At 42.4% G+C, this 23,298-nt stretch overlaps 1 protein-coding gene across 4 annotated transcripts in view; it reads left to right on the plus strand.

Moving 5' to 3' along the window:
• The window catches only part of USP54 (ubiquitin specific peptidase 54), a 93,351-nt gene that overhangs the window by 66,242 nt on the left and 3,811 nt on the right, over positions 1 to 23,298 (plus strand). For 3 of the 4 annotated variants that reach the window (XM_081191525.1, XM_081191526.1, XM_081191527.1), the window contains exons 12-21: positions 1,712 to 1,843; positions 2,000 to 2,368; positions 4,561 to 4,786; positions 6,111 to 6,250; positions 7,780 to 7,953; positions 9,235 to 9,354; positions 10,488 to 10,674; positions 13,753 to 15,191; positions 17,231 to 17,349; positions 18,517 to 18,654. In XM_081191525.1, the coding sequence (XP_081047651.1) occupies positions 1,712 to 1,843; positions 2,000 to 2,368; positions 4,561 to 4,786; positions 6,111 to 6,250; positions 7,780 to 7,953; positions 9,235 to 9,354; positions 10,488 to 10,674; positions 13,753 to 15,191; positions 17,231 to 17,349; positions 18,517 to 18,654 (3,044 nt within the window). Of the gene's footprint in view, positions 1 to 1,711; positions 1,844 to 1,993; positions 2,369 to 4,560; positions 4,787 to 6,110; positions 6,251 to 7,779; positions 7,954 to 9,234; positions 9,355 to 10,487; positions 10,675 to 13,752; positions 15,192 to 17,230; positions 17,350 to 18,516; positions 18,655 to 23,298 lie in introns of all 4 variants that reach the window. The other variant, XM_081191528.1, reaches the window with a different exon arrangement.

Consider the following 23,298-nt stretch of genomic DNA (forward strand, 5'->3'; position numbering starts at 1 on the left):
TGTACAGCTGGCTGATGACACAGAGAGTCAATGCCAGTACTAGGGCACAGCAGAGGCATTTGGGATATTATGTTGGGAATGCTAAGAAGGTAGTCAGGAGAGAAACCAAGCTATAATGTAGCAAGCTTGATCATCTGTGGTAAGACTGGAAGTATAACCATAGTTTGTTAACCAAAGCATGACTTAGCGTCACATGCAAACCAGACCATTGTTGGGTGGGGGGTAAGTAAGGGACAGATGATGGGAGCTGTATGAAATTATGCATGGTATAGAGAAAGTGGATAGAAACCCCTTGGGGTTATATCCAGGGTCATCTGGAGAAGATGCATGGTGGGAGATTCAGGACAGGCAAAAGGAAGTACTTCACAAAACACAGTTATACTTCAGAATTCCCTTCATAAAATATTACCATTTTGACGGCCACTAATTTAGACAGCTTTAAAAGGTCATTGAACAAATTGATTGAGGATAAGGCTAGCCACGTCTCCTAATCATGACATCTGTACCATGCCTCTGAATAGGAGATGTTGGAGAACAACTGTGGCAGAGGACTGTTGTGTTCAGGCTCTGCTGACACTTGACTGACCACATAGACACTTGACTGACCACAAACAGGATGGTGGACTATATAGGCTTTTGGTCTCATCCAGCAAGGCTCTTCCTACATTCTTTGCATACCATGTTGTTATAGAAGAGCTCAGTTATGGAAAGGGAATATATATGTATTTGAGAAGATGAAAGGAAGTTCTTCTGAGCTGTAAGGCAGAACTACAAGGAAACAAAACTAGAAAATGATCCCTTCCCCTTCTTGTTTGAGAGCCAGTGTGGTGTAGTGGTTAAGAGCGGTAGTCACGTAATCTGGGAAACCGGGTTCGTGTCTCCGCTCCTCCACATGCAGCTGCTGGGTGACCTTGGGCCAGTCACACTTCTGTGAAGTCTCTCAGCCCCACTCACCTCACAGAGTGTTTGTTGTGGGGGAGGAAGGGAAAGGAGAATGTTAGCCGCTTTGAGACTCCTTAAATGGAGTGAAAGGCGGGATATCAAATCCAAACTCTTCTTCTTCTTCTTCTTCTTGTTACATACATTATTAAATGTATTTTCAACCTTTTCAGACTTGATTTCCCCTCCCCCCATTATTATCTTACACAATATGCTGAATTTCTGAACTGGGGTGGCCAACCTCTGACTTTCCTAGATGTAGCTGGACTCTAGTTCCCATCAGCTCTAGTAGTCAGGAAAGATGGCAGTTGTAGTCTAGGAACATCTGGACCAAACAGAGGTTCTCCACCCCTGTTCTCAGCTGGGCTGATAGGTGTGGTATGATACCAAGAAAAGACCGTAACTGCAGCAGGAGGAAGAGTGAAACATAGGTATTCACATTCGCTTGGAGAGATGCATGAATTTTGTCTGTTAGTATGGTAGTACTGAAAGGTGCTAGTGGCCCCGGAGGATTTTGAGCCAAAGCTCAATGCGTTGCCTCCTGTCCCTCTGTATTAGCTGTTTAACTTACCACATCTAGATGGATAGTTGCTTTTATTATACTGTTAACTCTTCACTTACTGAACTGATACACTTACTGAAAGCTATTCATTTTACTCAGTTCTAGCATTAACCGGCAGTTTGTGGGGAGTGAAAAAGGTCTGCTATTCTTAGAATGCAACACAGCCAATTGGAATGCTCTTTCCATCTGAAGTATATTCTTTTCTTTCAGGACACCTGACTGACAGTGAATGTAATCAGAGGCATATTTCCAAAAAGGGCTCGCTGACAGACCGCAAGAGGAGTTCCAGCAGGTCTCGGAAAAAGGGAGATGAATCACAGCCGTCAGGATATCACAGTGAAGGCAAGAAGAATGGTTTAATTCTTCTGTGTGTCTGTCCAGCATAGATTGAATCTCTTCTTTTGCCTCTGCCAGTTTAGAAAGATGATAAAAGTACGGTTAATTTAAAAGAAAGTTATGTAGCTCATACTGTCTTCTGCTTCTATTCTTGAGCTGCAGGGGAAACATTGAAGGAGAAACAAGCCCCCAGAACTGCCCCTAAGACATCCAGCAGTACCAGCAGGCTAAGGGAATTTAAAGAGACTGTCAGCAACATGATCCACAACAGACCATCACAGACAAGCCAGGGCTCTCCACGAACAGGGAAGGATCAGGCTGAGATACAGTCACTGCCCAGAGCTCTGCCTGCTCTGTCTCGCGACTGGGAAATGGAGAGCACAAGCAGCGAATCCAAATCAAGTTCTTCTAGCAAGTACCGTCCAACTTGGAGACCCAAAAGGGAGTCACTGAACATAGACAGCATCTTCAATAAAGAAAAGAGGAGACAATGTGGTTACACACAACTCAGCCCCTTCTCTGAGGATTCAGGTAAGAATTTGGGAGAGGTGTGGGTTGCGAGAGTATGAAAAATGCATTCTTTTTTTTATTAGTCACTGTGTAGAAACAACTGATAACATTCTTAACTAGCATGCATAGCCAGTACATTTTCTTACACTGTATCAGATGAATCTGTGAGGGAAGCCTGAATTATCCTTTGTGCCATTTTGACCCTGTGAACAACGTGTTTGCTGAAATATTTCAAACACACTCAAAGGTCTATATTTTCATTGTGAGAGGTCCTTTTGTCATTCCCTTTCACTTGTCTATGCCAAACACAGCAGTCATATTTTGCTTTTTCCTGCTGTACAGTAATTTAGGACGCTAGATTCGAAAAGCAATTGAGGACAGCTACTCACTACTGTTTCTGTTGAATCTCTCTGACAGTGAAATTGACTGATACAGAATCAGCGAGTGCCTAACCCTGGTTTGCCTCGAATACCTTTAATTGTCAAACCAAAACCCAGTCTTCAGTAAGGAAACATCAGAAACTATATTCTCCGTGTGAAAATGGAAGATGGGCGTACTCGCTAATCCTGCTCCTGCTTATCCATAATGGTTAGGGATGCAAACTTTTTTTTTTAAGCAAGAAACCTGCACAAGGAATGGTGAAGACATTTTGAAGTGGTCTCCACTTCAGAGGTTTCAGAATTAGGGTTGCTTGGATTTTGGATGAAAAAATTTGAGGCTGTTTAATGTTGTAGCAATTGGATGGGAAGGAGGTAGTGGAAACTATTGAGACACTCTATAAGAATTGGAAAATGCTGAGAATTCAATAGAAATAGGAAGACAGGCATCTTTCTAGGTGAATTAAAGAAATCGAGACAGGAAGGATTGATTTACATAACCAATTTCTATCACCAAGTAGAAACAACTCTTTTAAAGCATTTGTTTTAATTAAAACTAATTTATTTAGATGCTTCTTTAACATGAATATAACCTTTATGCAAACTCAGGTGGCACCCTCCAAGATTCTGAAATACTTAACTTTAATAAAACGTTATACAGTGCACTGCTTATTTTTAGATAATAAACCAATTGCAGGGATCAGGTAGTTGCAAAGCATAAAGTAGGTGCAAAAAGGTCACTCAGATAAATCAGTGGAATAACAATTCTGACCTGACCTGGCCCCAATTTCAAGCCATAATCTAGGTATAGGATGACAGATTGTGATGATTTTCCTCACAGGACTTCCTTTGCCAAAGCAAGCAGCTTTTCATCATTGTTTATGGTTGTGTTTATTGTACATCAAGAGCCACTTTCAAACATAGTGGCCACACTTGGAGCGCACAGTCCACTAACTCATAATCTTAATTTACTAGGTATTGATCTGCACAAAAAAGATAATAAGCAGAGCACAATTAACAAGTTCTTTGCAAAGCAATGCAGGAGGTTTTGTGGCTTGAAAATACTGCTTTGGTAATTGATGAGAGCTCATTCACAACTGAGCACACCCAGTGGGTTTTTATTTACTTGCTTGCTTCATTCTGTTTGCTTAGGGTTATTTCCAGTCTCTATAGCAACTGACAATCTGTTAAGGGCAAGCTTATTTATCATGTTGATTTGTATTAAAGCCAGATTTCATTTAAACCATTTTTTAAAAATATACTTTCAATATAACTTATTAAAAACCCCAATTTAAATCTGATTTCCAAAAAATCGTCTTTTATCTATCATCATAGTTATGTCTTAGGGGACCTCTATAGAGTTGGGAAGAGGAGCCTGTGGTCCTGCAGACATTGTTGGATTCCCATTAGCCCCAGTCACTTCGGTCACTTATCTGGGACAATAACATCTGGAAAGCCACAAAGAAGAGAGACTGGTTGCTTACCTGCAGTTGATGTTCTTCAAGTGGTCATCTGTGCAGTCACACAGCCCTGTTGGTCCTTCCCCTCTCCCCCCCCCCCAAAAAAAAATCTGCTGGCAGTTAGAAAGAACTGAATGGGAAAGTCCTTGGCTCACCTCTTTAACCAAAGGTTCCTCGTATTTCTGGGAAGGAAGGGTAGTTGTTGGTTCTCTGGTGAAGGTTCTAGAAGGCGCTGGTCCCAGCAGTGTTGAGTGCACTGATAACAACTGAAAGAACATCAATTACAGATAAGCAATCTTTCTAGGATGCTGAATTGTATAGAGAGTGTGACAGAATAAAATTTGATTCTTCACTCGTGTTCTTTGTATCTTATCAGCTAAAGAATTTATGGAGGAGGAGCCAAAGGAGCCAATCTCCCAAACAAGATCAAACCAACCCAACAAGTATAAGCAATGGACTCTAGGTCGGGGTGCGCACTATATGATGGATCAACAACCTCGTCTGATCCAAAGGATGGAATCTGGCTATGAAAGCAGCGAACGCAACAGCAACAGCCCAGTCAGCCTGGACATGCCTTTATCAGAGAGCTCCAGCACCTCCAGGTAAGTTTCATAAAAATATAACCTGGTTCCAGTTCCAGTGCTCTAAAGCTCAGTTCACACATTACCCTTGTAATATATCATCACAAGATTTCTCTGTTAACCACATTGGGAGCTTACATGGAGAGATGGTCAGTAAATTAGAATAAATTAAAAATCTGCACAGGCCTCCCAAGGGCTTTCATGGCTGCTAAATTGACAACTGAAGAAGGGTTTGGATATGATATCCCGCTTTATCACTACCCTAAGGAGTCTCAAAGCGGCTAACAATCTCCTTTCCCTTCCTCCCCCACAACAAACACTCTGTGAGGTGAGTGAGGCTGAGAGACTTCAGAGAAGTGTGACTAGCCCATGGTCACCCAGCAGCTGCATGTGGAGGAGCAGGGAATTGAACCTGGTTCACCAGATTACGAGTCCACCGCTCTTAACCACTACACCACACTGGCTACAGGTGCATGTGTTGAAGGGATGCTTTTCATCTCTCACTTTGCCCCATTCCCCAAGCGGGCAGGGCAGCCAACACTATACTTTCCTTTGCCAACAGTGCACCACTATCTCTTGCAAAGGAGGAACAAGGAAGTCCCAAATTGTTTACTTTCTTGTTCTATTTGACTTTAGTTATTCCCACCCACTCTTTATGTTCTGTTCTAAACTGCAGACAAGAGGAGCTGAGCAGCTAATATTAGAGATAACAAGGAATGATAATTGTTGGGGAGTGATTTCCTTGTTTCTCTGTGCAGGAAAACAGTGTTGCTGGGGGACAGAATTGCCCACAGTGGCCAGATAAAGAAGCTTCTGTACCTGTTAAGAGGCTAATGTATAAACTAAGCCTAGGATCTTGGAGTTTGAGATAAAATATAAATTCACTACAGTGTTGGAAGTAAACAAAACACCAGTGATTTCAGCCCCTTATTCTTAACTTTAGACCATTCTATGGGAGTGCATTTTGGGGTTCTAAGGATCCAGAATGCCATATGTGAAATACAGGCTCTACTTTGAGGATCTGTATACTTCCAACTGAAAAGGTAAAAATGTTAACTAATGTTGAGGAAGGTATGGAAATCACCTTTTGAAGATCTGGCAGGTCTAAATCCATGGCTTCTAGGGCAAAGGCTATACAATAATACTGCACCTAAAGTGTAAAAAATACTGGGAGGGCAGGGGAGGAACAAAATGGGGAGGGGTGAGGTGGAAAGGGTTTGGACAGGTGTGGAAAGTGGGTTGGCAAAGGCCTTTGTGAGTAGGCAGGGTTGGTGTGTTGGGCAAGCAAGGACAGCAGACTCTAGTAGTTCATATTAGAATAACCTTGCTTTTCTTCGGGTTAAAGAGATTCTCATATGAAGCGACCTGGAGCTTTTGTTCCTGCCTGGCGTAATATTCCCAAATCACATAGCAGCAGTATCTTGGAGGTAGAATCTGCACCAACTGCTGGTTGCTGGTCAAAGAACAAGCACACCATCGGTAATGGTAAGGTTTTATTTTCCCTCCTAAAGTACTTGCAGTCCTTGGAGCATGTTATTTCTATTACTCCCTCCGCCTGCTGGGTTCCCCCCCCCCCATCTCACACAAGTAGAAGGCATCAGAGCTGTGGGTATTCCTCACTGTGTCACACTAGCACAAGCTCTTAGTATTGGCGGCAGAGTATCATTGGCCTTCAACACCAAAAGAAAGGTTCCAAAAGAAAGCAGCAAGGTGGCAGCTCAAGTGACTGGGATAGGCTGTGAGGGCTCAGAGCACCTGCAGTGCGAACAGAACACACTACATACACAATTCGCGGAATAATCAGGCATATTGAGAAAGGAATGAATCTTTTCTCTTATACTTTCAGTTCCGTTTAATAGAAATGCTACTTGACACGTTTTCAGTTGTATTATTTTTGCTTGGTGCTGTGGTAGTGGGGAAAATGAAAAGCAACCACAATTAGAAGTAGGCTGTAGTCATCCCAAAAAATACATGTTTTTTTTGTAAACAACAAAGAGCCTTGTGGTACCTTAGAGACTAACATTTGTTATGGCATAAGCTTTTGTGAACTGCAGTCCATACCATCAGAAGTATGAAGCGTTATCCTAAATTGCTGGCATGGGTGGGTATCTGTCTGTACACACACACACACACACACACACACACACACACACACACACACACACAAATATATTTACCAGGTAAATCACTGTTTAGATGCCTGCTTTCATTTTCAGTCTATTCTGCACTACTACATCTAGGTGCAAGAGCCTTCAATGGTGGAGCAGTGGTCATAACTATGGTTTGTAAAAGCATACTAAACAATAGCACAAAACATTGTTTGCAAACCCGCTTCAAACTGGTTTCTAATTTGGGTTTATTGGCTAATTACAAGCTATGGTTGGTCACTTCATTGCAGCAACCACCCAGAAGTTGTAGGACTGCAACCCCCATCATTCCTTACCATCGGCCAAACTCTATGGAAGTTGTGAGAGTTGGAGTCCAACAGCCACAGAGTCCATAGGTTCCCAAGCCCTGCACTAAACATAGTTAAGCTTTATTGGTTGTGATTTATTATGATGTCTGAACTCTGAGAGAGCTAGAGAGAGAGAGAGAGAGAGAGAGAGAGAGAGAGAGAGAGAGATTTAATGTAGATTGATCTGAATTAGCAAAAGGAAATGGGGTGGATGAGAAGCCCAAGGAACAGCCTATGTTTTCCAGACTAATTTGGGGAACAAGAAATTGTACAGCGGTTTGGGTTTTGTGGTGAAAGAATAGAAGGTATAGGAGAGGATGCTAAAATTGCATTCCCAGCAATCAGAGAGGTATTAGTGTGGGCAGAAATAGCAGGTTTTCACCTCCTTGATAAGTCTCAAATTGGAAGTAATTGCTTGGTACAAACTTTGTATGAGCTATAGTAGATTTAAGAAAACTGACCAAGTTTTTTTTTTGGGGGGGGGAGTGGAATCCTGGAAAGAAAACGCCATGTTTATTAACAAAATGTGGTGTTCTTGATGTTTTTTTTCCTTTTCAAGGCGGGGAGGTGCTTGTCTCTTCTAAGAGTGAACTGGATGAATTACAGGAAGAAGTGGCAAGGAGGGCCCAGGAGCAGGAACTTCGAAGGAAGCGGGAAAAGGAACTGGAGGCAGCAATGGGCTTTAATCCCCGCCCAAGCAGGTTCATGGACCTGGATGAACTGCAAAACCAGGGTAACATGTATGGGCAGGCTATCCATCTTGCACAGAAGTGATAGGAATGGGGTTGGCTGATCTGTGCCTAGGATGATAAACGGGGAGAGAATGGTTTACTACAAAGATCATTTCACACCCTTTGGGGGTTGCAGTGTAACTTCTGTAGCAGTTTCATACATACCTGCATAGTTTGTTAGATGTGTTTCAGTAGAAAAAGGAGGTCCTTAGCTTTATTGATTTCTTTTCCTTTCTGTCCTATCATTGGATCCCAAAGGGCTCCAAAGGCAACTGACATTAAAATAAGTCAAATATTTTTTTACATTGGAGCTGCTATCAAAAGTGAACTAGATGAATTACTCCCAGAAGTTGTAAAACACCCAAGAATTTAAGATATATCTGGGCCATATGAAAAACAAATATACAAATTTCCACTAGAGATAATATGTTTTGTGATACCTCTTATTCTGAAGTTTTTTTTCTGTCTATGTTATATCCACTTTTAAACAAAGTTCCTCAAAGTAGTTTACAGAAATGGAGTTAATAAACCAACCGCTCTAACCAGTAGTTTGAACTGAGCTTGAAAATGAACAGAGAGCTAGGGAAGCTGTTTTTAAAACCGCAAGGTATGTTCCAAACAATCAGTTCTGGTTAGTAGCCTTTTCACTGCATTGTACACAGGCTGTCATTTCTGAATAGTCTTCAAAGGGAGTCCAACATATAATATGTTGCAGTCGTTAATTTGGACGTTGCCAGGGCATAGATGACAGGTGGTTAAGCCATCTCAGTCCGGGAGGAGTCTCAGCTGGTGCAGTAGCTTTAGATAATGAAAGGGACATCTGAAGTTGGTGCTGAAATTAACAACAGTTTCAGACTGTGAATCTGACCCTTTAGGGGAAGAAGAAACTCTCCAGAGCAGGCTGAACAAATATTCTACCTTTTCTGGACTGAGCTTCAGTTTATTAGCCCTTATCCAGTTCATTACTGCTCCTGGGTTCCATATTTAGCCCACCCACCTCCTCCCTGTATTAGAGGAAAATGAAGGATAAAACTGGGTATCCTCAACATACTAATGATACTTGCTTCTTAATCCCTGGATAGCTTAGCTGCATTTGACCCACAGTTTTCCCTCTCTTTCTCTCTGCTGTGCTTGTGATTCTGAGAAGGGTCTGCTATTCAAAATGTTGCAGAGCTAAGGTTGCTCTGCGTTAGGGAGGGGATGTTGTCTTTTGCTGAGGTGAAGCGGGGAAAGGAAACTTGAAAAGAATGTCAATGAAAACGAAGAGTGCTGCCCCCTTGCAGGGAGGACTGATGGCTTTGAGAGGTCTGTGCAGGAGGCAGATTCAGTCTTTGAAGAGTCACTGCATCAAGAGCAGAAGGGAGACTGTGCTGCAGCTTTGGCTCTCTGTAATGAAGCTATATGTAAGTAATTCTTAATTGCTTCAGCTTACCCCGCTTTTTGCAGTTTACTAATATCTAATATCATCACTTAGGAAAGTAAAACTGGACAGGTCAAACTCACAGTTGGAAAAAGCTTGTGTGTGTCTTAAAAGTGTATGGAAGCATCTTCTTTGTGAGCACCATCATCCCTGGAATTCAGTCCTAGCATTTCCCCATCCCCTTTTCCTACTGGGGCTCCTTTTGAACTAAGGCAATAGAAAGAGGAACAAAAATGTTCCACTTGATGCCAACAGTTCTGACTGCTGTGTTATTCTACCTCCTGCTTTCCAGCCGCCCGTCTCCGCCACGGCATACTTCCCCCCCCCCCCAGTTCAGAGACTGGTTTCTCAAAAAGTTTAAATTCCCAAAGTACAGCATATAGCCTGATTCCCCCCAGAAAGGAGAGAGTGTATGCTGTACCAGTTGAAATTTTGTGATGGAAGAAGAGGCATCAGTGTTTCAATAAGTTTAAGACATGTGCTGTGACTTTTGGGAACATGTGCTGCTGCATTTCTTTATTTTGATACGTTATATTTTTGATTGGCTGACTCTTTCCCCACCCTCCATTCCCTTCTTGCTGGTTAGCAAGGTTGCAGACAAACTGATTTCTAATGTCATGGCTTTGGAAGGTTGAAAGTATTTCTTTTTGGAAGTCTGTTCTCATGGATTAAAGGAAACAAGAAGGCAAAATACAGACTTCATAAAGGCTCTGGTAGCAAGTGTCCCAACTGGCTATATCTTGGATTTCATATCCTGACCAGATTCATTTGTATATAGAGTATTATTACAGTATTTGGAGCTAAACACGGCCATTTGAAATGAAACAATAGTTGCTTCAATGCATCAGGGAGTGACCCATGTCACAGAGAAGAGGGGGTTTCCTAAAAAAAAAGAAAAATAACAAAACTCAGCTTCGTATCTTTTCAGTTTTGATTAACCTGTTTGGACACATAGCTAACCTGAATGTGCATTAATGGGAACGGATGCATCCTTGTGGACTCTTCTGTGGCAGTATTTGCATGTTTCTTTTTTATGTTTTTGTTGCATCTTTTGTTTTTCTCTCCCTCCCCCCCAGTTTTGTTTTTGTTTCTGCTATGTTTTCTTTTGCTTTTTAGCTAAACTAAGACTTGCCATGCATGATGCCAGCTCTAGCACTCACAGCAGAGCTCTAGTCGATAAGAAGCTGCAAATCTGTATCCGAAAATCACGGAGCCTCCAGGATCGCATGCAGCAACAGCAGCCAGCACAGCCGCCGCCCACCCGCCACCCGCCACTGGGGGGCAACATGACCCAATCTTCAAGGTAGACTAAGAATATTGCAGTACTCCAGATCTGAATTGGGCCTGATCTGGAAAGAAGAAGTGAGCTTATATGTTCCCCGGTTTGTGTGAAACCCCTTCTTTAACTCATGCCCCCAAGCAACTTAGAATATCGTGGACCTCTCCAGGTGGTGAGAATAATTGGATTTTGTTTTTTGGTGTTGGACAGTGCAAACCCTGATCCAGAACTAGGACCACAATCCATTGAAAGGTTAATGCCTCTGTAACAGATGTGGGAAAGGTGTCTTGTTTTAATGGAAATGTTCAATTTGGCAGGGTTAGGGGGTGGAATATGCATTCTAGTGCTGAAGATGGAAGTATACATCTCATTTTTTAAAAGTCTGCAAAGTATGCACAGTGGTTGAGGAATGCTGCTGAAAAGGCAATAAGCTTGCTGGTTTTGGGGAGTTTGCTGTGCTCATTTCTAAAGGCCACTCTTCTTCCATTCTTCCAACAGGGAATAATAGTACCTCTCCTTTTTTAAAGGCTGAGAATGGTGTGGGCATAGGAGCTGAGTGAATGTTCCTTATCACTAGTGATACTGTGGATGTTGGCCAACAAGGAACCAGCAGGGGCACACAAGGAATTTTACTGCATGTGCCTAGCTAAGGGGGAATCACAACAACAAAATGGCAGTTTAGATGCTGAGAAAACAAAACAGAACCACCTATAAGGAGCAAGACAGAGAGAGAGATCCACTGCAACAGCCAAGTGAAACAACTTTGCATTAATTGTACAATAAAACAATTGCCTAGTAAGGTATTTAAAGAAAGTGATAGTAGTTTGCTAACCCAGGCAGGTTTTCTTCACCACAAAGAAAAAAATAATAGATAGATGACAGTACCATTTAAAAAAGGAGCCGTGTGAAGGCAAAAATAAGATGTGAATGAGAGTAAAAAAGAAGAAGAAATGCTTCACAATACCAAAGTTGAATACGCCATGTAGATAAAAGAAAGCCCTTCTATTAATGAGTTTTGATGAGACATCTTCGGAAATCACAATGATGACGCTGCAATAGCTGTCCACAGGGTGTGTGCACCCCAGCAACCCAACACTGACTGCCATACAATCAGTTCTTGTCTGATTTCTGCAAATCCTGAATTATTATTTTTTAACAAGTTTGTGTGTATGGAGGCTTCCTAGTCTGCAAAGTAGTTTTAGAATGTGGCACAAAGTGTTTGAGTATGTTCTTCAGTACCAATCAAAATTGTCAACGCCAAGTTACAGGTACTGAACCAGGATCAATACTTATGTGGTAGCAAGCTGATTTTTAAAATTGTATCTAACGTCCCAAAATGCACACAAACTAGCAAATAAAATGTGGAAGCATGCCTTTTTCCAAACTAGTATTCAGTGAAGTCTTTAGTAGAGAGATAGTCAGTAAGTCTTTGGAAGTATCCTGACTTCTGCTCAGTTCTGGGGCATGCCGTTTCTTTTTCCATGCACTGGAGGGTTGCTTCCTGTGTTCTGAAATTTGGGGACTTGGAAGCAGGAAAACTCTCTTAGTATCAAGGGGGATGAGAACCTCCCTACTCTAGTACTTCAGAGATGCATGCATCTGAAAAGAGACACATGTTCAAATTTTCCTCAGCTTCAACAATAGCTGTATCATATGGCCAAATTGCTTTATAGTAAAGGGCAAATAGCAATTGGGGTGGGTGTGAAGAGAGTGAGTGGCGGGCAGGAAATTGGTATGATCCACAAATCCAAACCAAGAACACATTTCAGACTTGGGATGCACAGCTGCTTTTTCTTCAGAATGAAAGTGGCCAGTTTGAGTATGCTTTTTAAAAAGCACAAATAACACAATGCAGATTTATGCTAAGCCTTGCTTGTTACAGCTTTCTTCTAGTCCTTTTGAGATTTAGCTGGAAACTGGCCTGAAAGCCAAAATCCTTTGGGTTGGGGGCAGGCAGAAAGGGCTGGAGAAAAGAGACTCTGCCCTTAGGTATTTCTTCCAAAATCCAGGCTAGTTTTGCATCAGATTTAATAGTTATCAATTTACCCACCTTCTGGTGGTCGTTGGAGAGATGTTACATTGAAACCAGACCATATCGCCCCGTTTCCTCTCATTCAGACTGTTGTGGTTGTGACAATCTCTTGTGGCAAAAAACTTAGAAGACATCAAAACTTAGAACATGTCACGTTATTAGACTAGAGTTCTTGTTATTTCCTCCATTTCAGTGTGCTGTGGTGTACTGTATACTAATTTAGATCCCTACGGTGTGTATTATACAGACATGAGTGAAAATAAGATCTCTGGAAAATAAAGTTCCATCACAGTTTTAAAATTTGACATCACCATACGCACAAAAAGTATTCTTTTATGTATTATATTTTGTAGATATGTATCTGTTACAGAAATGCTCATGTTAAAACAACATTACTTCAAAGGTAATTTTTAATGTGGAGAGTAAATCAACTTGCAACACTATTATAGTCACTGGTTCTCAGGGTGAAGAGTCAACTCCATCTAAAGCGCTTACTGGTTGAATCTTCTGCATGATACCTTCAAACTTCCTTTTACACTTGCTTTTGGAAAACTTCAGCTTAAAAAAAAATGTGGAGAAAATAAGTTCTAAGAAGAGTTCTACCATAACACAGCAGATGATGCACATAAGCTAGGAATTGCATCTTCTTGGTTTTATGAGGATCTCCTCTGCCCTACTCAGATTAAAAAAACATACTCCGTGTTTGGGTTTCCCTCTAGATATCTTCCAAGCTGCAACTGCATTTCACATGCACTTTAACTAGGAGTATTTTGACAGAATGCACACTAAAGCTCTTTGTTATGGATACTGCTTTGTGAATGATGATGATAAGTACCAATGGGACACATGCCTGTAAGAAGACTAAATGTTATCCTGAAATCAGTAGCCTTTCTTCTCCCACCCCACCAATTTATTATTTTTTAAAATGCTAGAAGAATTAACATTGTGCCTTTGTTGAAGGTGAATTAGAGTGGGTGTTGGTGGAGCACAAGGGGTTTCAAATTCATCCTAAGATTTGTTTTCCAGTTAAGAAGCACTAAAAACTGACTGTGATTTTATGTGTGTTTCAGTGAACAGACTGGCCCGCTCCAAGTACTGCTGAGCCAGAAGATTGTACTGGAACCCAGCAGAGAAGCAGAACTTGGGTCCAGTTCTTACTTCCATCCACCTGCTTCCCATCATGAAATGCAGTCATCCTATCCCAAGTCCTTTCTCCCACCTCCTCCTGAAAGCAACCCCTCTTGCAAGCCTTCTCTGAATTTTCAAACTGCTTCTGCTGGTTTCAGTGATCGAGCTCCCTCTTTTCCAAGTAGACATGGGGTGGGTGACAGATCCACTGGAACGGAGAATGAAGTCTGCCATGATACAGTGCGAGAGGGAGTCTCTCCCACTAGTCTAAAAGACAATAAGGATTGCAGCAGTAGCAGTAAGCTCGAAGAAGTGCATAACATAGTGGCTTCTCTCACACCATATTGCAAATTGAAAAGTAACATGGTAAACTCTGGATCTTTGCCTACGCTATTCCCCTCTTCACATCCAGCGCAAGCACCATCGGATAAAAACAGCATTCATAATCCATGCTTCAAACCATCAGGTTTTTCAGAGAGGCCTCTTGTTGAGCAGCAGTGGGCCAATCACGTCATAACCCTGACTTCTCTTTCCCCTTTGCCCCACTGTCCTCCAGATCCATTGCCGACTGCAAATAGGTACCCAAGAGCAAACAGCCATGAGAGTTTACATCACTCACAGGAAGAATTTGTCAGTGGGGGTTCTCTGAAACCTGAGATGATCAGTGCTAAGGGGCATGTTCGCTCCCTTGCAGAGCAATTTCAGCGGTTGCAGGGTGTCCCCCAGAAGGAGGGCACTCATGAGAAAGAAAGGGAAGTGTCTGTCTGTCATGATCAGTATGCTCCAATGTTACAGCAGGAGCCCTTCAGCAACCCTCAATTCCTAGGGCATAGGCAGCCAGTAGTTGGAAGGCAAGAGAATGGAATATGGCTTGCTGAAAAGTTGAACTCGTGCCTGAGTTCTAGAGACAAGTTCAGCTCCGGAAATTATTTTAGTGCTCACAGTAAAATGTCCGAGAGTTCTGGATCACACAAGGAAGAACTGTGTAACAAAGGGGAACAATGTTCCGTAGATCCTGACTTATCCCCAGGGAAGTTCAACCACGAGGGAGAAGTGAGAGAGGTGAATGACGGCAATCTTGCTGGCTTGGTTACATCTATGCCTGTGGACTGTTGGGTAGACAATGTTAAAAGGTATTATAGTTCTCAGCTGGATTGCAAGAGTGCCACCTGTCTTCCGGTGCCTAGGAACAAGTCGCCTGTGTCTCATCAAGTAGCCTTTGGGGAGGACCCAATACAGAAGCACCCACAGTGGAATGAAGACACAGAACAGGAGATTTCTGAGCTGGAGTCACTGTATCAGGCTAGCTTACAGGCATCTCAGACAAGTCAGTCTGTATCGGGAAGGCTGGACAATCCCTGGCATCCATTGGGCAAGACAGGTAATGTAAATGCTATGAATTGCCATATATATATATATATATATATATATATATATATATATATATAGGCCTAGACTGGCAAAATCTTGCATTTACTCAGTGCCTTGGAGTGTATAAAAGGCATTTTGATTTAAATTAAATGCCAGTGGCATTGCATGTTTTGACATATATTGCACCAGTTGGTAACATTGGGAGTTTGCAGTATAATAATAATAATAATAATAATAATAATAATAATAATAATAATAATATCTTTATTGTCATTGCCCCCTCTCGGGGACAACGAAATTACTTGGCTGCTCCATCCACCCAGGTAGGGCACTCCACACAAAATCAAAACAACTATAAAAACTATATCAAAACAACTATAAAAACACTAATTAAAACAATACAGTATAATACAGCAAGGAAGATTAGATGACTTTCAAAGTCCAGGCTTCCCATTCAGGGCCGAGATCGCTCTGGGGAGTATAATTTCTGTTGCTCAAAAAGGCACAACATGAAATTTTTGGAAACAAATGTGTAAAACGAACATGTCATGAAATAAATGCTTAAAGCACACAAGTTATGCAGAGAAATCTATATCGCCAGGAAAATGCTGCCAACATTTTCCTCTGAACTGGTATGCTTTGATGTTCAGTTACTTTCTTCATTCGATCTGTGCACGTTCCTTGTAAAGGTTTCCCTTGGTGCGCAAGTCTATCAAGCTCCATGCAAAAGCTCAAACCTCTGCCATCAACTGGAGTGTTCTTGTACTATTTCCTACAAGTCATACCTACTTTACTTCTATGCCAGAACCTCAGATTTGATGGGTTATTATTCCTCAGAAGAATTCAGTTTTTATGAACACGATAATCAACAGTTTTGCAGCAATTCTCATTAATCATGACCTATCTTCAGTCAAGATAACCCTCTTAGCTTGGCATCTGGAACTGCATTTTTTACAAACTTTTAGCAAGCTGTGGCTTTCCCTAAGTTTAAAAAATAGAAATGTGCATTTCATGAGGAAGAAGCCACGGTTATGCAATATTCTGACATTGTAGGGTGAGTCTTTTACTCAGCAGATCATGCCTGCCTTTTCCCTAAATTGATGGTAATAGCCAAAATTGGACTGGTAGAATAGAAGGGGTTAGGGTAAGGCCCTTGTAGTAATAATAATAATAATAATAATAATAATAATAATAATAATAATAATAATTACAAGATTAAAATACAACAATTAAAATATTGAAACATTAAAATATTAAAATGCAGCCTCATCACAGGTGGAGAAAGGAAAAAGAAAAAAGAAAGAGGGGGAGGGAATAAAATTGGTTCCAAGCCAAAGGCCAGGCAGAACAACTCTGTCTTACAGGCCCTGCGGAAAGAAATTTGTAGTCTTAAGGTTCTAGTCTTCCCCTCCCCTGCCATATCCTTCCTTCAATCTTTCCACTTTTCCTGGTTTTGCTCCCTGTATATGCTGAGCTTTCAATGCTCCTAGGCCAGCATGGGTTGTAATTGGGAGGCAACAGGATGAGTAAATTTAATTCCATGTGTTGAATGGCCTTGCCCTACCATTCTTCCTGTGTTCTGCCATCAGTGGCCTTTGAGTGCTCCAAGCAAAGTTCAGTTGTGCAGCTTAGCGAAAAACAGTCACTGGTGCAGACAGTGCAGCTCCTCTGCCAAACACACATATAGTTTTTCACCTTGGTTAATATGAAGAAAACTAAGGCAATAGCTGTGAGAGGTATAAGAATATGAAACTAAGTTATGAGTAATTTAGCTAATTTTTTTACTACTGATAATCTGTGTAATAAAAATGAAATGGAACTGTATAATTTTAAATTGTGACTTAATTGTTTCTGAACCTTAAATATGGTGTCCTGTAAAATAATAGGTTATGGGATAGATTATAAAGATCTCTGTTCTTTTTGCTAGCTCTCATAGTTTATACTACTGTACTGGTCACTGATGGTTGGCAGGAAAAACCTGAATGTTTTACAGATGTATACTTAAAAGTTCAGCTTACCACTACTTTTCCCCCTCCCCTTTCCCCACAGCATCTGCAAACTTACCTACCAGAAAGATGCGCGGTGTAGCTTGCATGGGTCTTTCAAAAACACCAACAGCAGAGATCGAACGTAACCTCTATGGAACCATTGCATCTCCAGTCTCCAAGGTAGCAACACATTGTACATGTGTGCTGAAAAGAGGGTTGTGTTATATAAAGGAATGCTAAAAAGATGTGAGGAAATGAAGAGGTAGAAGCCGGGCAGTTATAAATACGTATTTTAGATTAAACCTTTCATCGTATCCAGCATTAGAAGTAAGGTAAAGGGACCCCTGACCATTAGGTCCAGTCGTGGACGACTCTGGGGTTGCGGTGCTCATCTCGCTTTATTGGCCGAGGGAGCCGGCGTGCGGCTTCCGGGTCATGTGGCCAGCATGACTAAGCCGCTTCTGGTGAACCAGAGCAGCACATGGAAACACCGTTTACCTTCCCGCTGGAGCTGTACCTATTTATCTACTTGCACTTGACGTGTTTTCGAACTGCTAGGTTGGCAGGAGCAGGGACCGAGCAACGGGAGCTCACCCCGTCGCGGGGATTCGAACCGCTGACCTTCTGATCAGCAAGTCCTGGGCTCTGTGGTTTAACCCACAGCACCACCCGCGTCCCTAGCATTAGAAGTAGGGGCAACTAAATAAGTTTACCTGGTCATGATCCTAATAACTTTTTAGTATGGTTTACTGAACCATAAGATGAAAGAAATAATGTTCTAAACCCAAGCACACATATGCCAGTCCTTTCCCAGTGGACTTAAATCAATACAGAGCAAACTGTTCAATTTCCACGTTCTGCTGGAACAGTTCTTGAGCTGGGCTAACCTGATGCTGAACATAGTTGCTGCATTTTAAGATGGCTTCTCCACATCCAGCATAATACCATTATTTTCTAAATCTGATGCAAACTGATTTCTATTGCTTTGCAGCCTTGGGTGGAACCTAACATAGTGCTAAGACAGTTGTTCCATCAATGCAAGTATTTCTGCTTGTGCAATGGAACATTCTCCCTCTCTCCTCCCACTGTGCTAGGGGTTCCAACAACCCTCTGAAGCAGATTTGGGGATGGCATGTAGCATGTGTAGGGGGAGAAGTCCTGGGGCACAAGTGGAAATCCATTCGTAGAATGCCCCCCTTTGCTTCCTTATTTTTGCCATTTCTGAAATGGAAATGTTAATGATGGATGTAATTTCAGTGTCCATTTCTGAAACTGCGTGTCATATTGCTGTGGTCTCCTTTAGCTAACAGTGTTGTATGCCCGTTTTCAACGGCAACATCTCTTCAGGTACCATACCCAAGAAACCACGGCAGAGAGCCAGAAGAGGAAATGTACAGTGCAGAGAACTTCCGCCGCATTGCACGTAGTCTCAGTGGGACCGTCCTCACAAACAAGGAGGAGACACTTGTTTCTTCCCACAGTTTTGTAAGTACAAGATTCAAATATGAGTGTGATTGAGTCACCCCCCACCCCAAATAATTTCTTTAGATTTATTGCCAAGTTCTAAACAGGGGGGACATTTTAATAAGCTTGTTCTATGAGCCGTTCTTACATCTCTTCTCATTTAACAGAACGTGCCTTCCTGCTTATGCCATTGGCACATGGGTCAGTTAAGTTTCACCTCTCTTTTAGGTTGTTTTGCTATTTTTAGTACCAATACCTTCTAAACCAAGGGTAGCCAGTCTGGTGCCTTGCGGATGTTTTGGATTACAACCCCTACCATCCAGGACTAGTGGCCATGCTGGCTGGAGGTGGTGGAGAGTGTTATAGTCCAAGCCTTCTTGGGGGCATCCTACTCTGTATCTAAAACCTTTCAACTGCTTTTCCAACACTTTCCCCTCAGAACCCCACATCCAAAGCCTTTGCATTAAAAGATTGTGAACAGCCATGCAGTCAGTAGGGTGCTATGGCCAAATTTCAAAGATTCTAGGGCTGTGTTTGGTGCAACATACACTCATTTCTGCTAATCATAAAGTGCTTCAGAGTGCAATCCTGTATTCAGAAGGGAATTCCACGGTGATCAGTGGACTTATTTACAGGTACAACCTGCCTGCTTAAGCAATCCACCCAATAGTGCTTCCCTTCCTCATCATCTCCAAAACAGAATACAAGTCCTTGGAAATGAAATACACTTATAGAGACCCTATAAGAGACCCTTACAGGAGTGTTCCTTTGGGGCAGGAATGCCTCAAATCTTTCTTCAGAGGGCATATGGTATTCAGCTCCCACCTTGAGTTTTAGAATCACTGGAGATGGTGAATATGTTTTGGAAGGATAAATCTGAGTTTGTGTCTGAGGAATCTGCAGGGAAGATGGAAGAATTGGAACTGGAGACCTGAAGATACAGACTGATAGAAAGATCAGGATATCTGGGAAGGGCAGAGAAGATCTTGATTTTCAAACCACATGCAATGGGAAGACTGGTGTAAGGCATTTATTCTTTGTGTTCCCTGTTCAGGGACAAATAAATCATGCATTTATGCAGCATGATGTCTGGAATTTTCTAAAGCTAAATTCAACCCCTTTTTGCTTTTAAGCGTGGAGTCCACTTCTCCCAAGAGGAAGCTACATGCCCAAATAGGTGGAGCAAGAGCCCTCCTGCTCCATTCTCTTGACAGCATCAACACCAATAGTTTTCTCTGTGGCTTTCTTCCACAGTGAGCCCGCTATACCTTTTCTTCCTTTAGCCATCTTTTTTAGTCTTCCTCATTCTCATTTTGCATTTTTGTTCTCCCTCCCTCAGTGTACTTTCCCCAACAATCATGTGCTTTGGGTGCAATGACCTTCTTTAAGTAAGTGTTGGAAGGATCGTGGCAAACCCCTGAACCCCTCAGATGTGACTGTTCTGCCTCAGTGCAGTGCACATGATGGCACTAGCTAGCAGTCAAAAACAGGCTGAAACAAGCATGCCACAATGTATTTTTTCCTTTCGATGCCATTCTGTGGGAGCACACCCTTTCAGCTTTGGATGCCTCAGGCTCCACCTTCTCCCTCATCACAAACCTGCTCTCCCCCACCCCATGCTTTCGGCTGATCCCAGTGCCATAGCAACTTTTCCACATTGGTACTGACCTCAGGTTCTAAACAAGCGGGGAGAAAAGAAAGCTGCTGCTGACTCTTTTCCACTGGGAGATCCTATGGGAAAGGGGAAGGAAGGAAGAAGAAGCAGTGCCGTTCACCAACTTCCAGCACCAGTTGCAGCCCTTCTTGGACAGGAATAATCCTGCTTCAGTATTCATGTGCTGGTGACTTCCCATTTGGATTACTGCAATGCTCTGCGCCTGGGGCTGCCTCTGAAGACAGTCTACAAACTTCACTTAGTTCAGAATATGGCCATGAGTGTACTAAGTGGGCCTGGGTGAAATGAGCACATAGGCTTCAACCCTACTCTCCAGCCCAGTTGCAATACCAGGCTTAAAGCAGTAGAATTTGAGGAAGTAAAAGAGAGCAAAGGGAGAGAAAAGGCTGCTCCCATTTCCTGCCTTCTCCTTTTAAAAGTTGGATCTGCCACTGCTGCTTTGTAGCTAAAGCTGTTGATTGCATGTTAAGTATGAATGCATTTGGTCTTGCCCTGAATTGTTACTTCAGCAGATATTAGGACAAACTCCAGCAAATGTTGTTGTGCTCTCCTGATATTCATGGCCTTGGCTCTGAAGGTGAGATCAATGAAACATCAATGAAACAATTTTGGATTCATTCTCTATACCTGAATCACTCTCCTGCTAGCTCAACCAGGCATTATTCACCTCATTCTTATCTCCCCTTGTCCTGTTCTCCAGTAGGACAATTGCTTCAGGTATAATAATCACATGCAGGCTTCGGACTATGACTGCTTAGAGCATATACACTCCATCCGTGCTGCCAGTATTGAACCCAGCACCCACTGAAAATCTTGCACATAAAATCAGTTTGTCTAAAGGATTAATGAAACCAGTCACTATTGGGGGGGTATCCTTTTATTGCTTATGTTGGTGCTGATGCTCTTTGCCCTGGAATGATGCAGACAACCTTCTGGAAATACTTAATTGGTTGGTCTCAACTTCTTTACTCTGTTATGCAGTGACAAGTGAGACTTGCAACAAAATGTTGCAGTTCAGAGTGCTCCTGTTCAGTGTTGGTCATGTCTTCTGTCAAGATAATTCCATTCCATTTCCACCTCCTCCTTTTCCATTCCTGCCCCAGCATTCCTTGTCCACTCAATAAGCTCGAACCTCATTGGACTGTTTAGGGCTTTTGCTTCCCCTTAGGGTTTTTATCCACAAGTTTTATTTAATACTTCTTCAAACCTTGATGTTCCTCAAGGTTACTAATAACTTCCTTCTGTTTGTGAATGGTACTGTTTTTACTACCTAAGGGTTGGCACTCTGAAAACTGAGTTTGCTATTGGTGTATACAATGTTTGCCAAGTAATGTTGGCGTACAGAAACTCTGTTTTATTAAGTTACTAGTATATGAAGCATTTTTCTTATACTTATTTCCCAATGCTGTATATATCTGGCATTTCAATAAAATTTTGCAGGTTTTTTTTTTAAGAAATCAGGAACAAAAAGGTGATTCTTCAAGCATTTCTGGTCATAGTCACCCATTGGTTGGTGAAATAACCAGTCTGTTTGTCTGTACCTTGACTTTCTCATCTATGAACATGTGGGTTGATGGGAATGGTATGTGTCTGATATCGAGGGGAACTGTGGAGCTGAGCAACAGGCAGCAGTGAGCAAATTCACTGAGCCCACAAGTAGATCCTTGGTTTCTGAAACCTTCAGGAAATCACTGGAAAGTATAGACATGGGGGGAAGAATAAGAATAAGAATTTATTATTTATACCCCGCCTATCTGGCTGGGTTTCCCCAGCCACTCTGGGCGGCTCCCAACCGAATATTAAAAACACAAGACAGCATTAAACATTAAAAACTTCCCTAAACAGGGCTGCCTTCGGATGTCTTTTAAAAGTAAGATAGTTGCTTATTTCCTTGGCGTTCCACAGGGCAGATACCACTACCGCAAAGGCCCTTTGCCTGGTTCCCTGTAACCTCACTTCTCGCAGTGAGGGAACCACCAAAGACCCTCAGCACTGGACCTCAGTATCCGGGCTGAACGGTGGGGGTGGAGACGCTCCTTCAGGTATACAGGACTGAGGCTTTAAAGGTCAGCACCAACACTTTGAATTGTGCTCGAAAATGTACTGGGAGCCAATATAGGTCTCTCAGGACCGATGTTATATGGTCTTGGCGGCCACTCCCAGTCACCAGTCTGGCTGCCGCATTCTGGATTAATTGCAGTTTCCAAGTCGCCTTCAAAGGTAGCCCCATGTAGAGCGCATTGCAGTAGTCCAAGCAGGAGATAACTAGAGCATGCACCACTCTGACGAGACAGTCCACGGGCAAGTAGGGTCTCAGCCTGCATGCCAGATGGAGCTGGTAGACAGCTTCCCTGGACACAGAATTGACCTGTGCCTCCATGGACAGCTGTGAGTCCAAAATGACTCCCAGGCTGTGGACCTAGTCCTTCAGGGGCACAGTTGCCCCAATCAGGACCAGGGAGTCCTCCACACCCACCCGACCCCTGTCCCCCAAGAACAGTACTTCTGTCTTGTCAGGGTTCAACCTCAATCTGTTAGCTGCTATCTATCCTCCAACATATGTTAACACTCAGATGTTTGTTGCACCTGAGATTGGGATGAAGGCAGGTTACAGATAGGTTGTGAGTTGGAAGGGAAACTTCAGTGGTCATGAGGGTACCTCAACTGAGAACTGCTTACAAAATTTCTGTTTAAGAACCGAGCAGCATAGCTCTTCACTAGCAGAAATTTACAGACTATCTTCAAGGGCAGCTTCATGTAGAGTGCTTTACAGCAGCAAATAGAAAGGTAACCAGAGCTTGGGTGATTGTGAACAGAGGTACATTGTCAAGCCAGGTGATCAGTTTTCATTGATAAAAGCCATTCCTGTAATTTGCTATTATTATTAGACACATGAGCTGGGATTTATCTTGCCCAACTTCATTATGATTTTCCTGACTTTGTGAAATTGCTTGGATTTGTGTAAATGGACATGTCTCCTTGCAGTTTAA

The sequence above is a fragment of the Podarcis bocagei genome (genome assembly GCF_964188305.1).
Source record: "Podarcis bocagei genome assembly, chromosome: 4".
Lineage (NCBI taxonomy): Eukaryota > Metazoa > Chordata > Lepidosauria > Squamata > Lacertidae > Podarcis > Podarcis bocagei.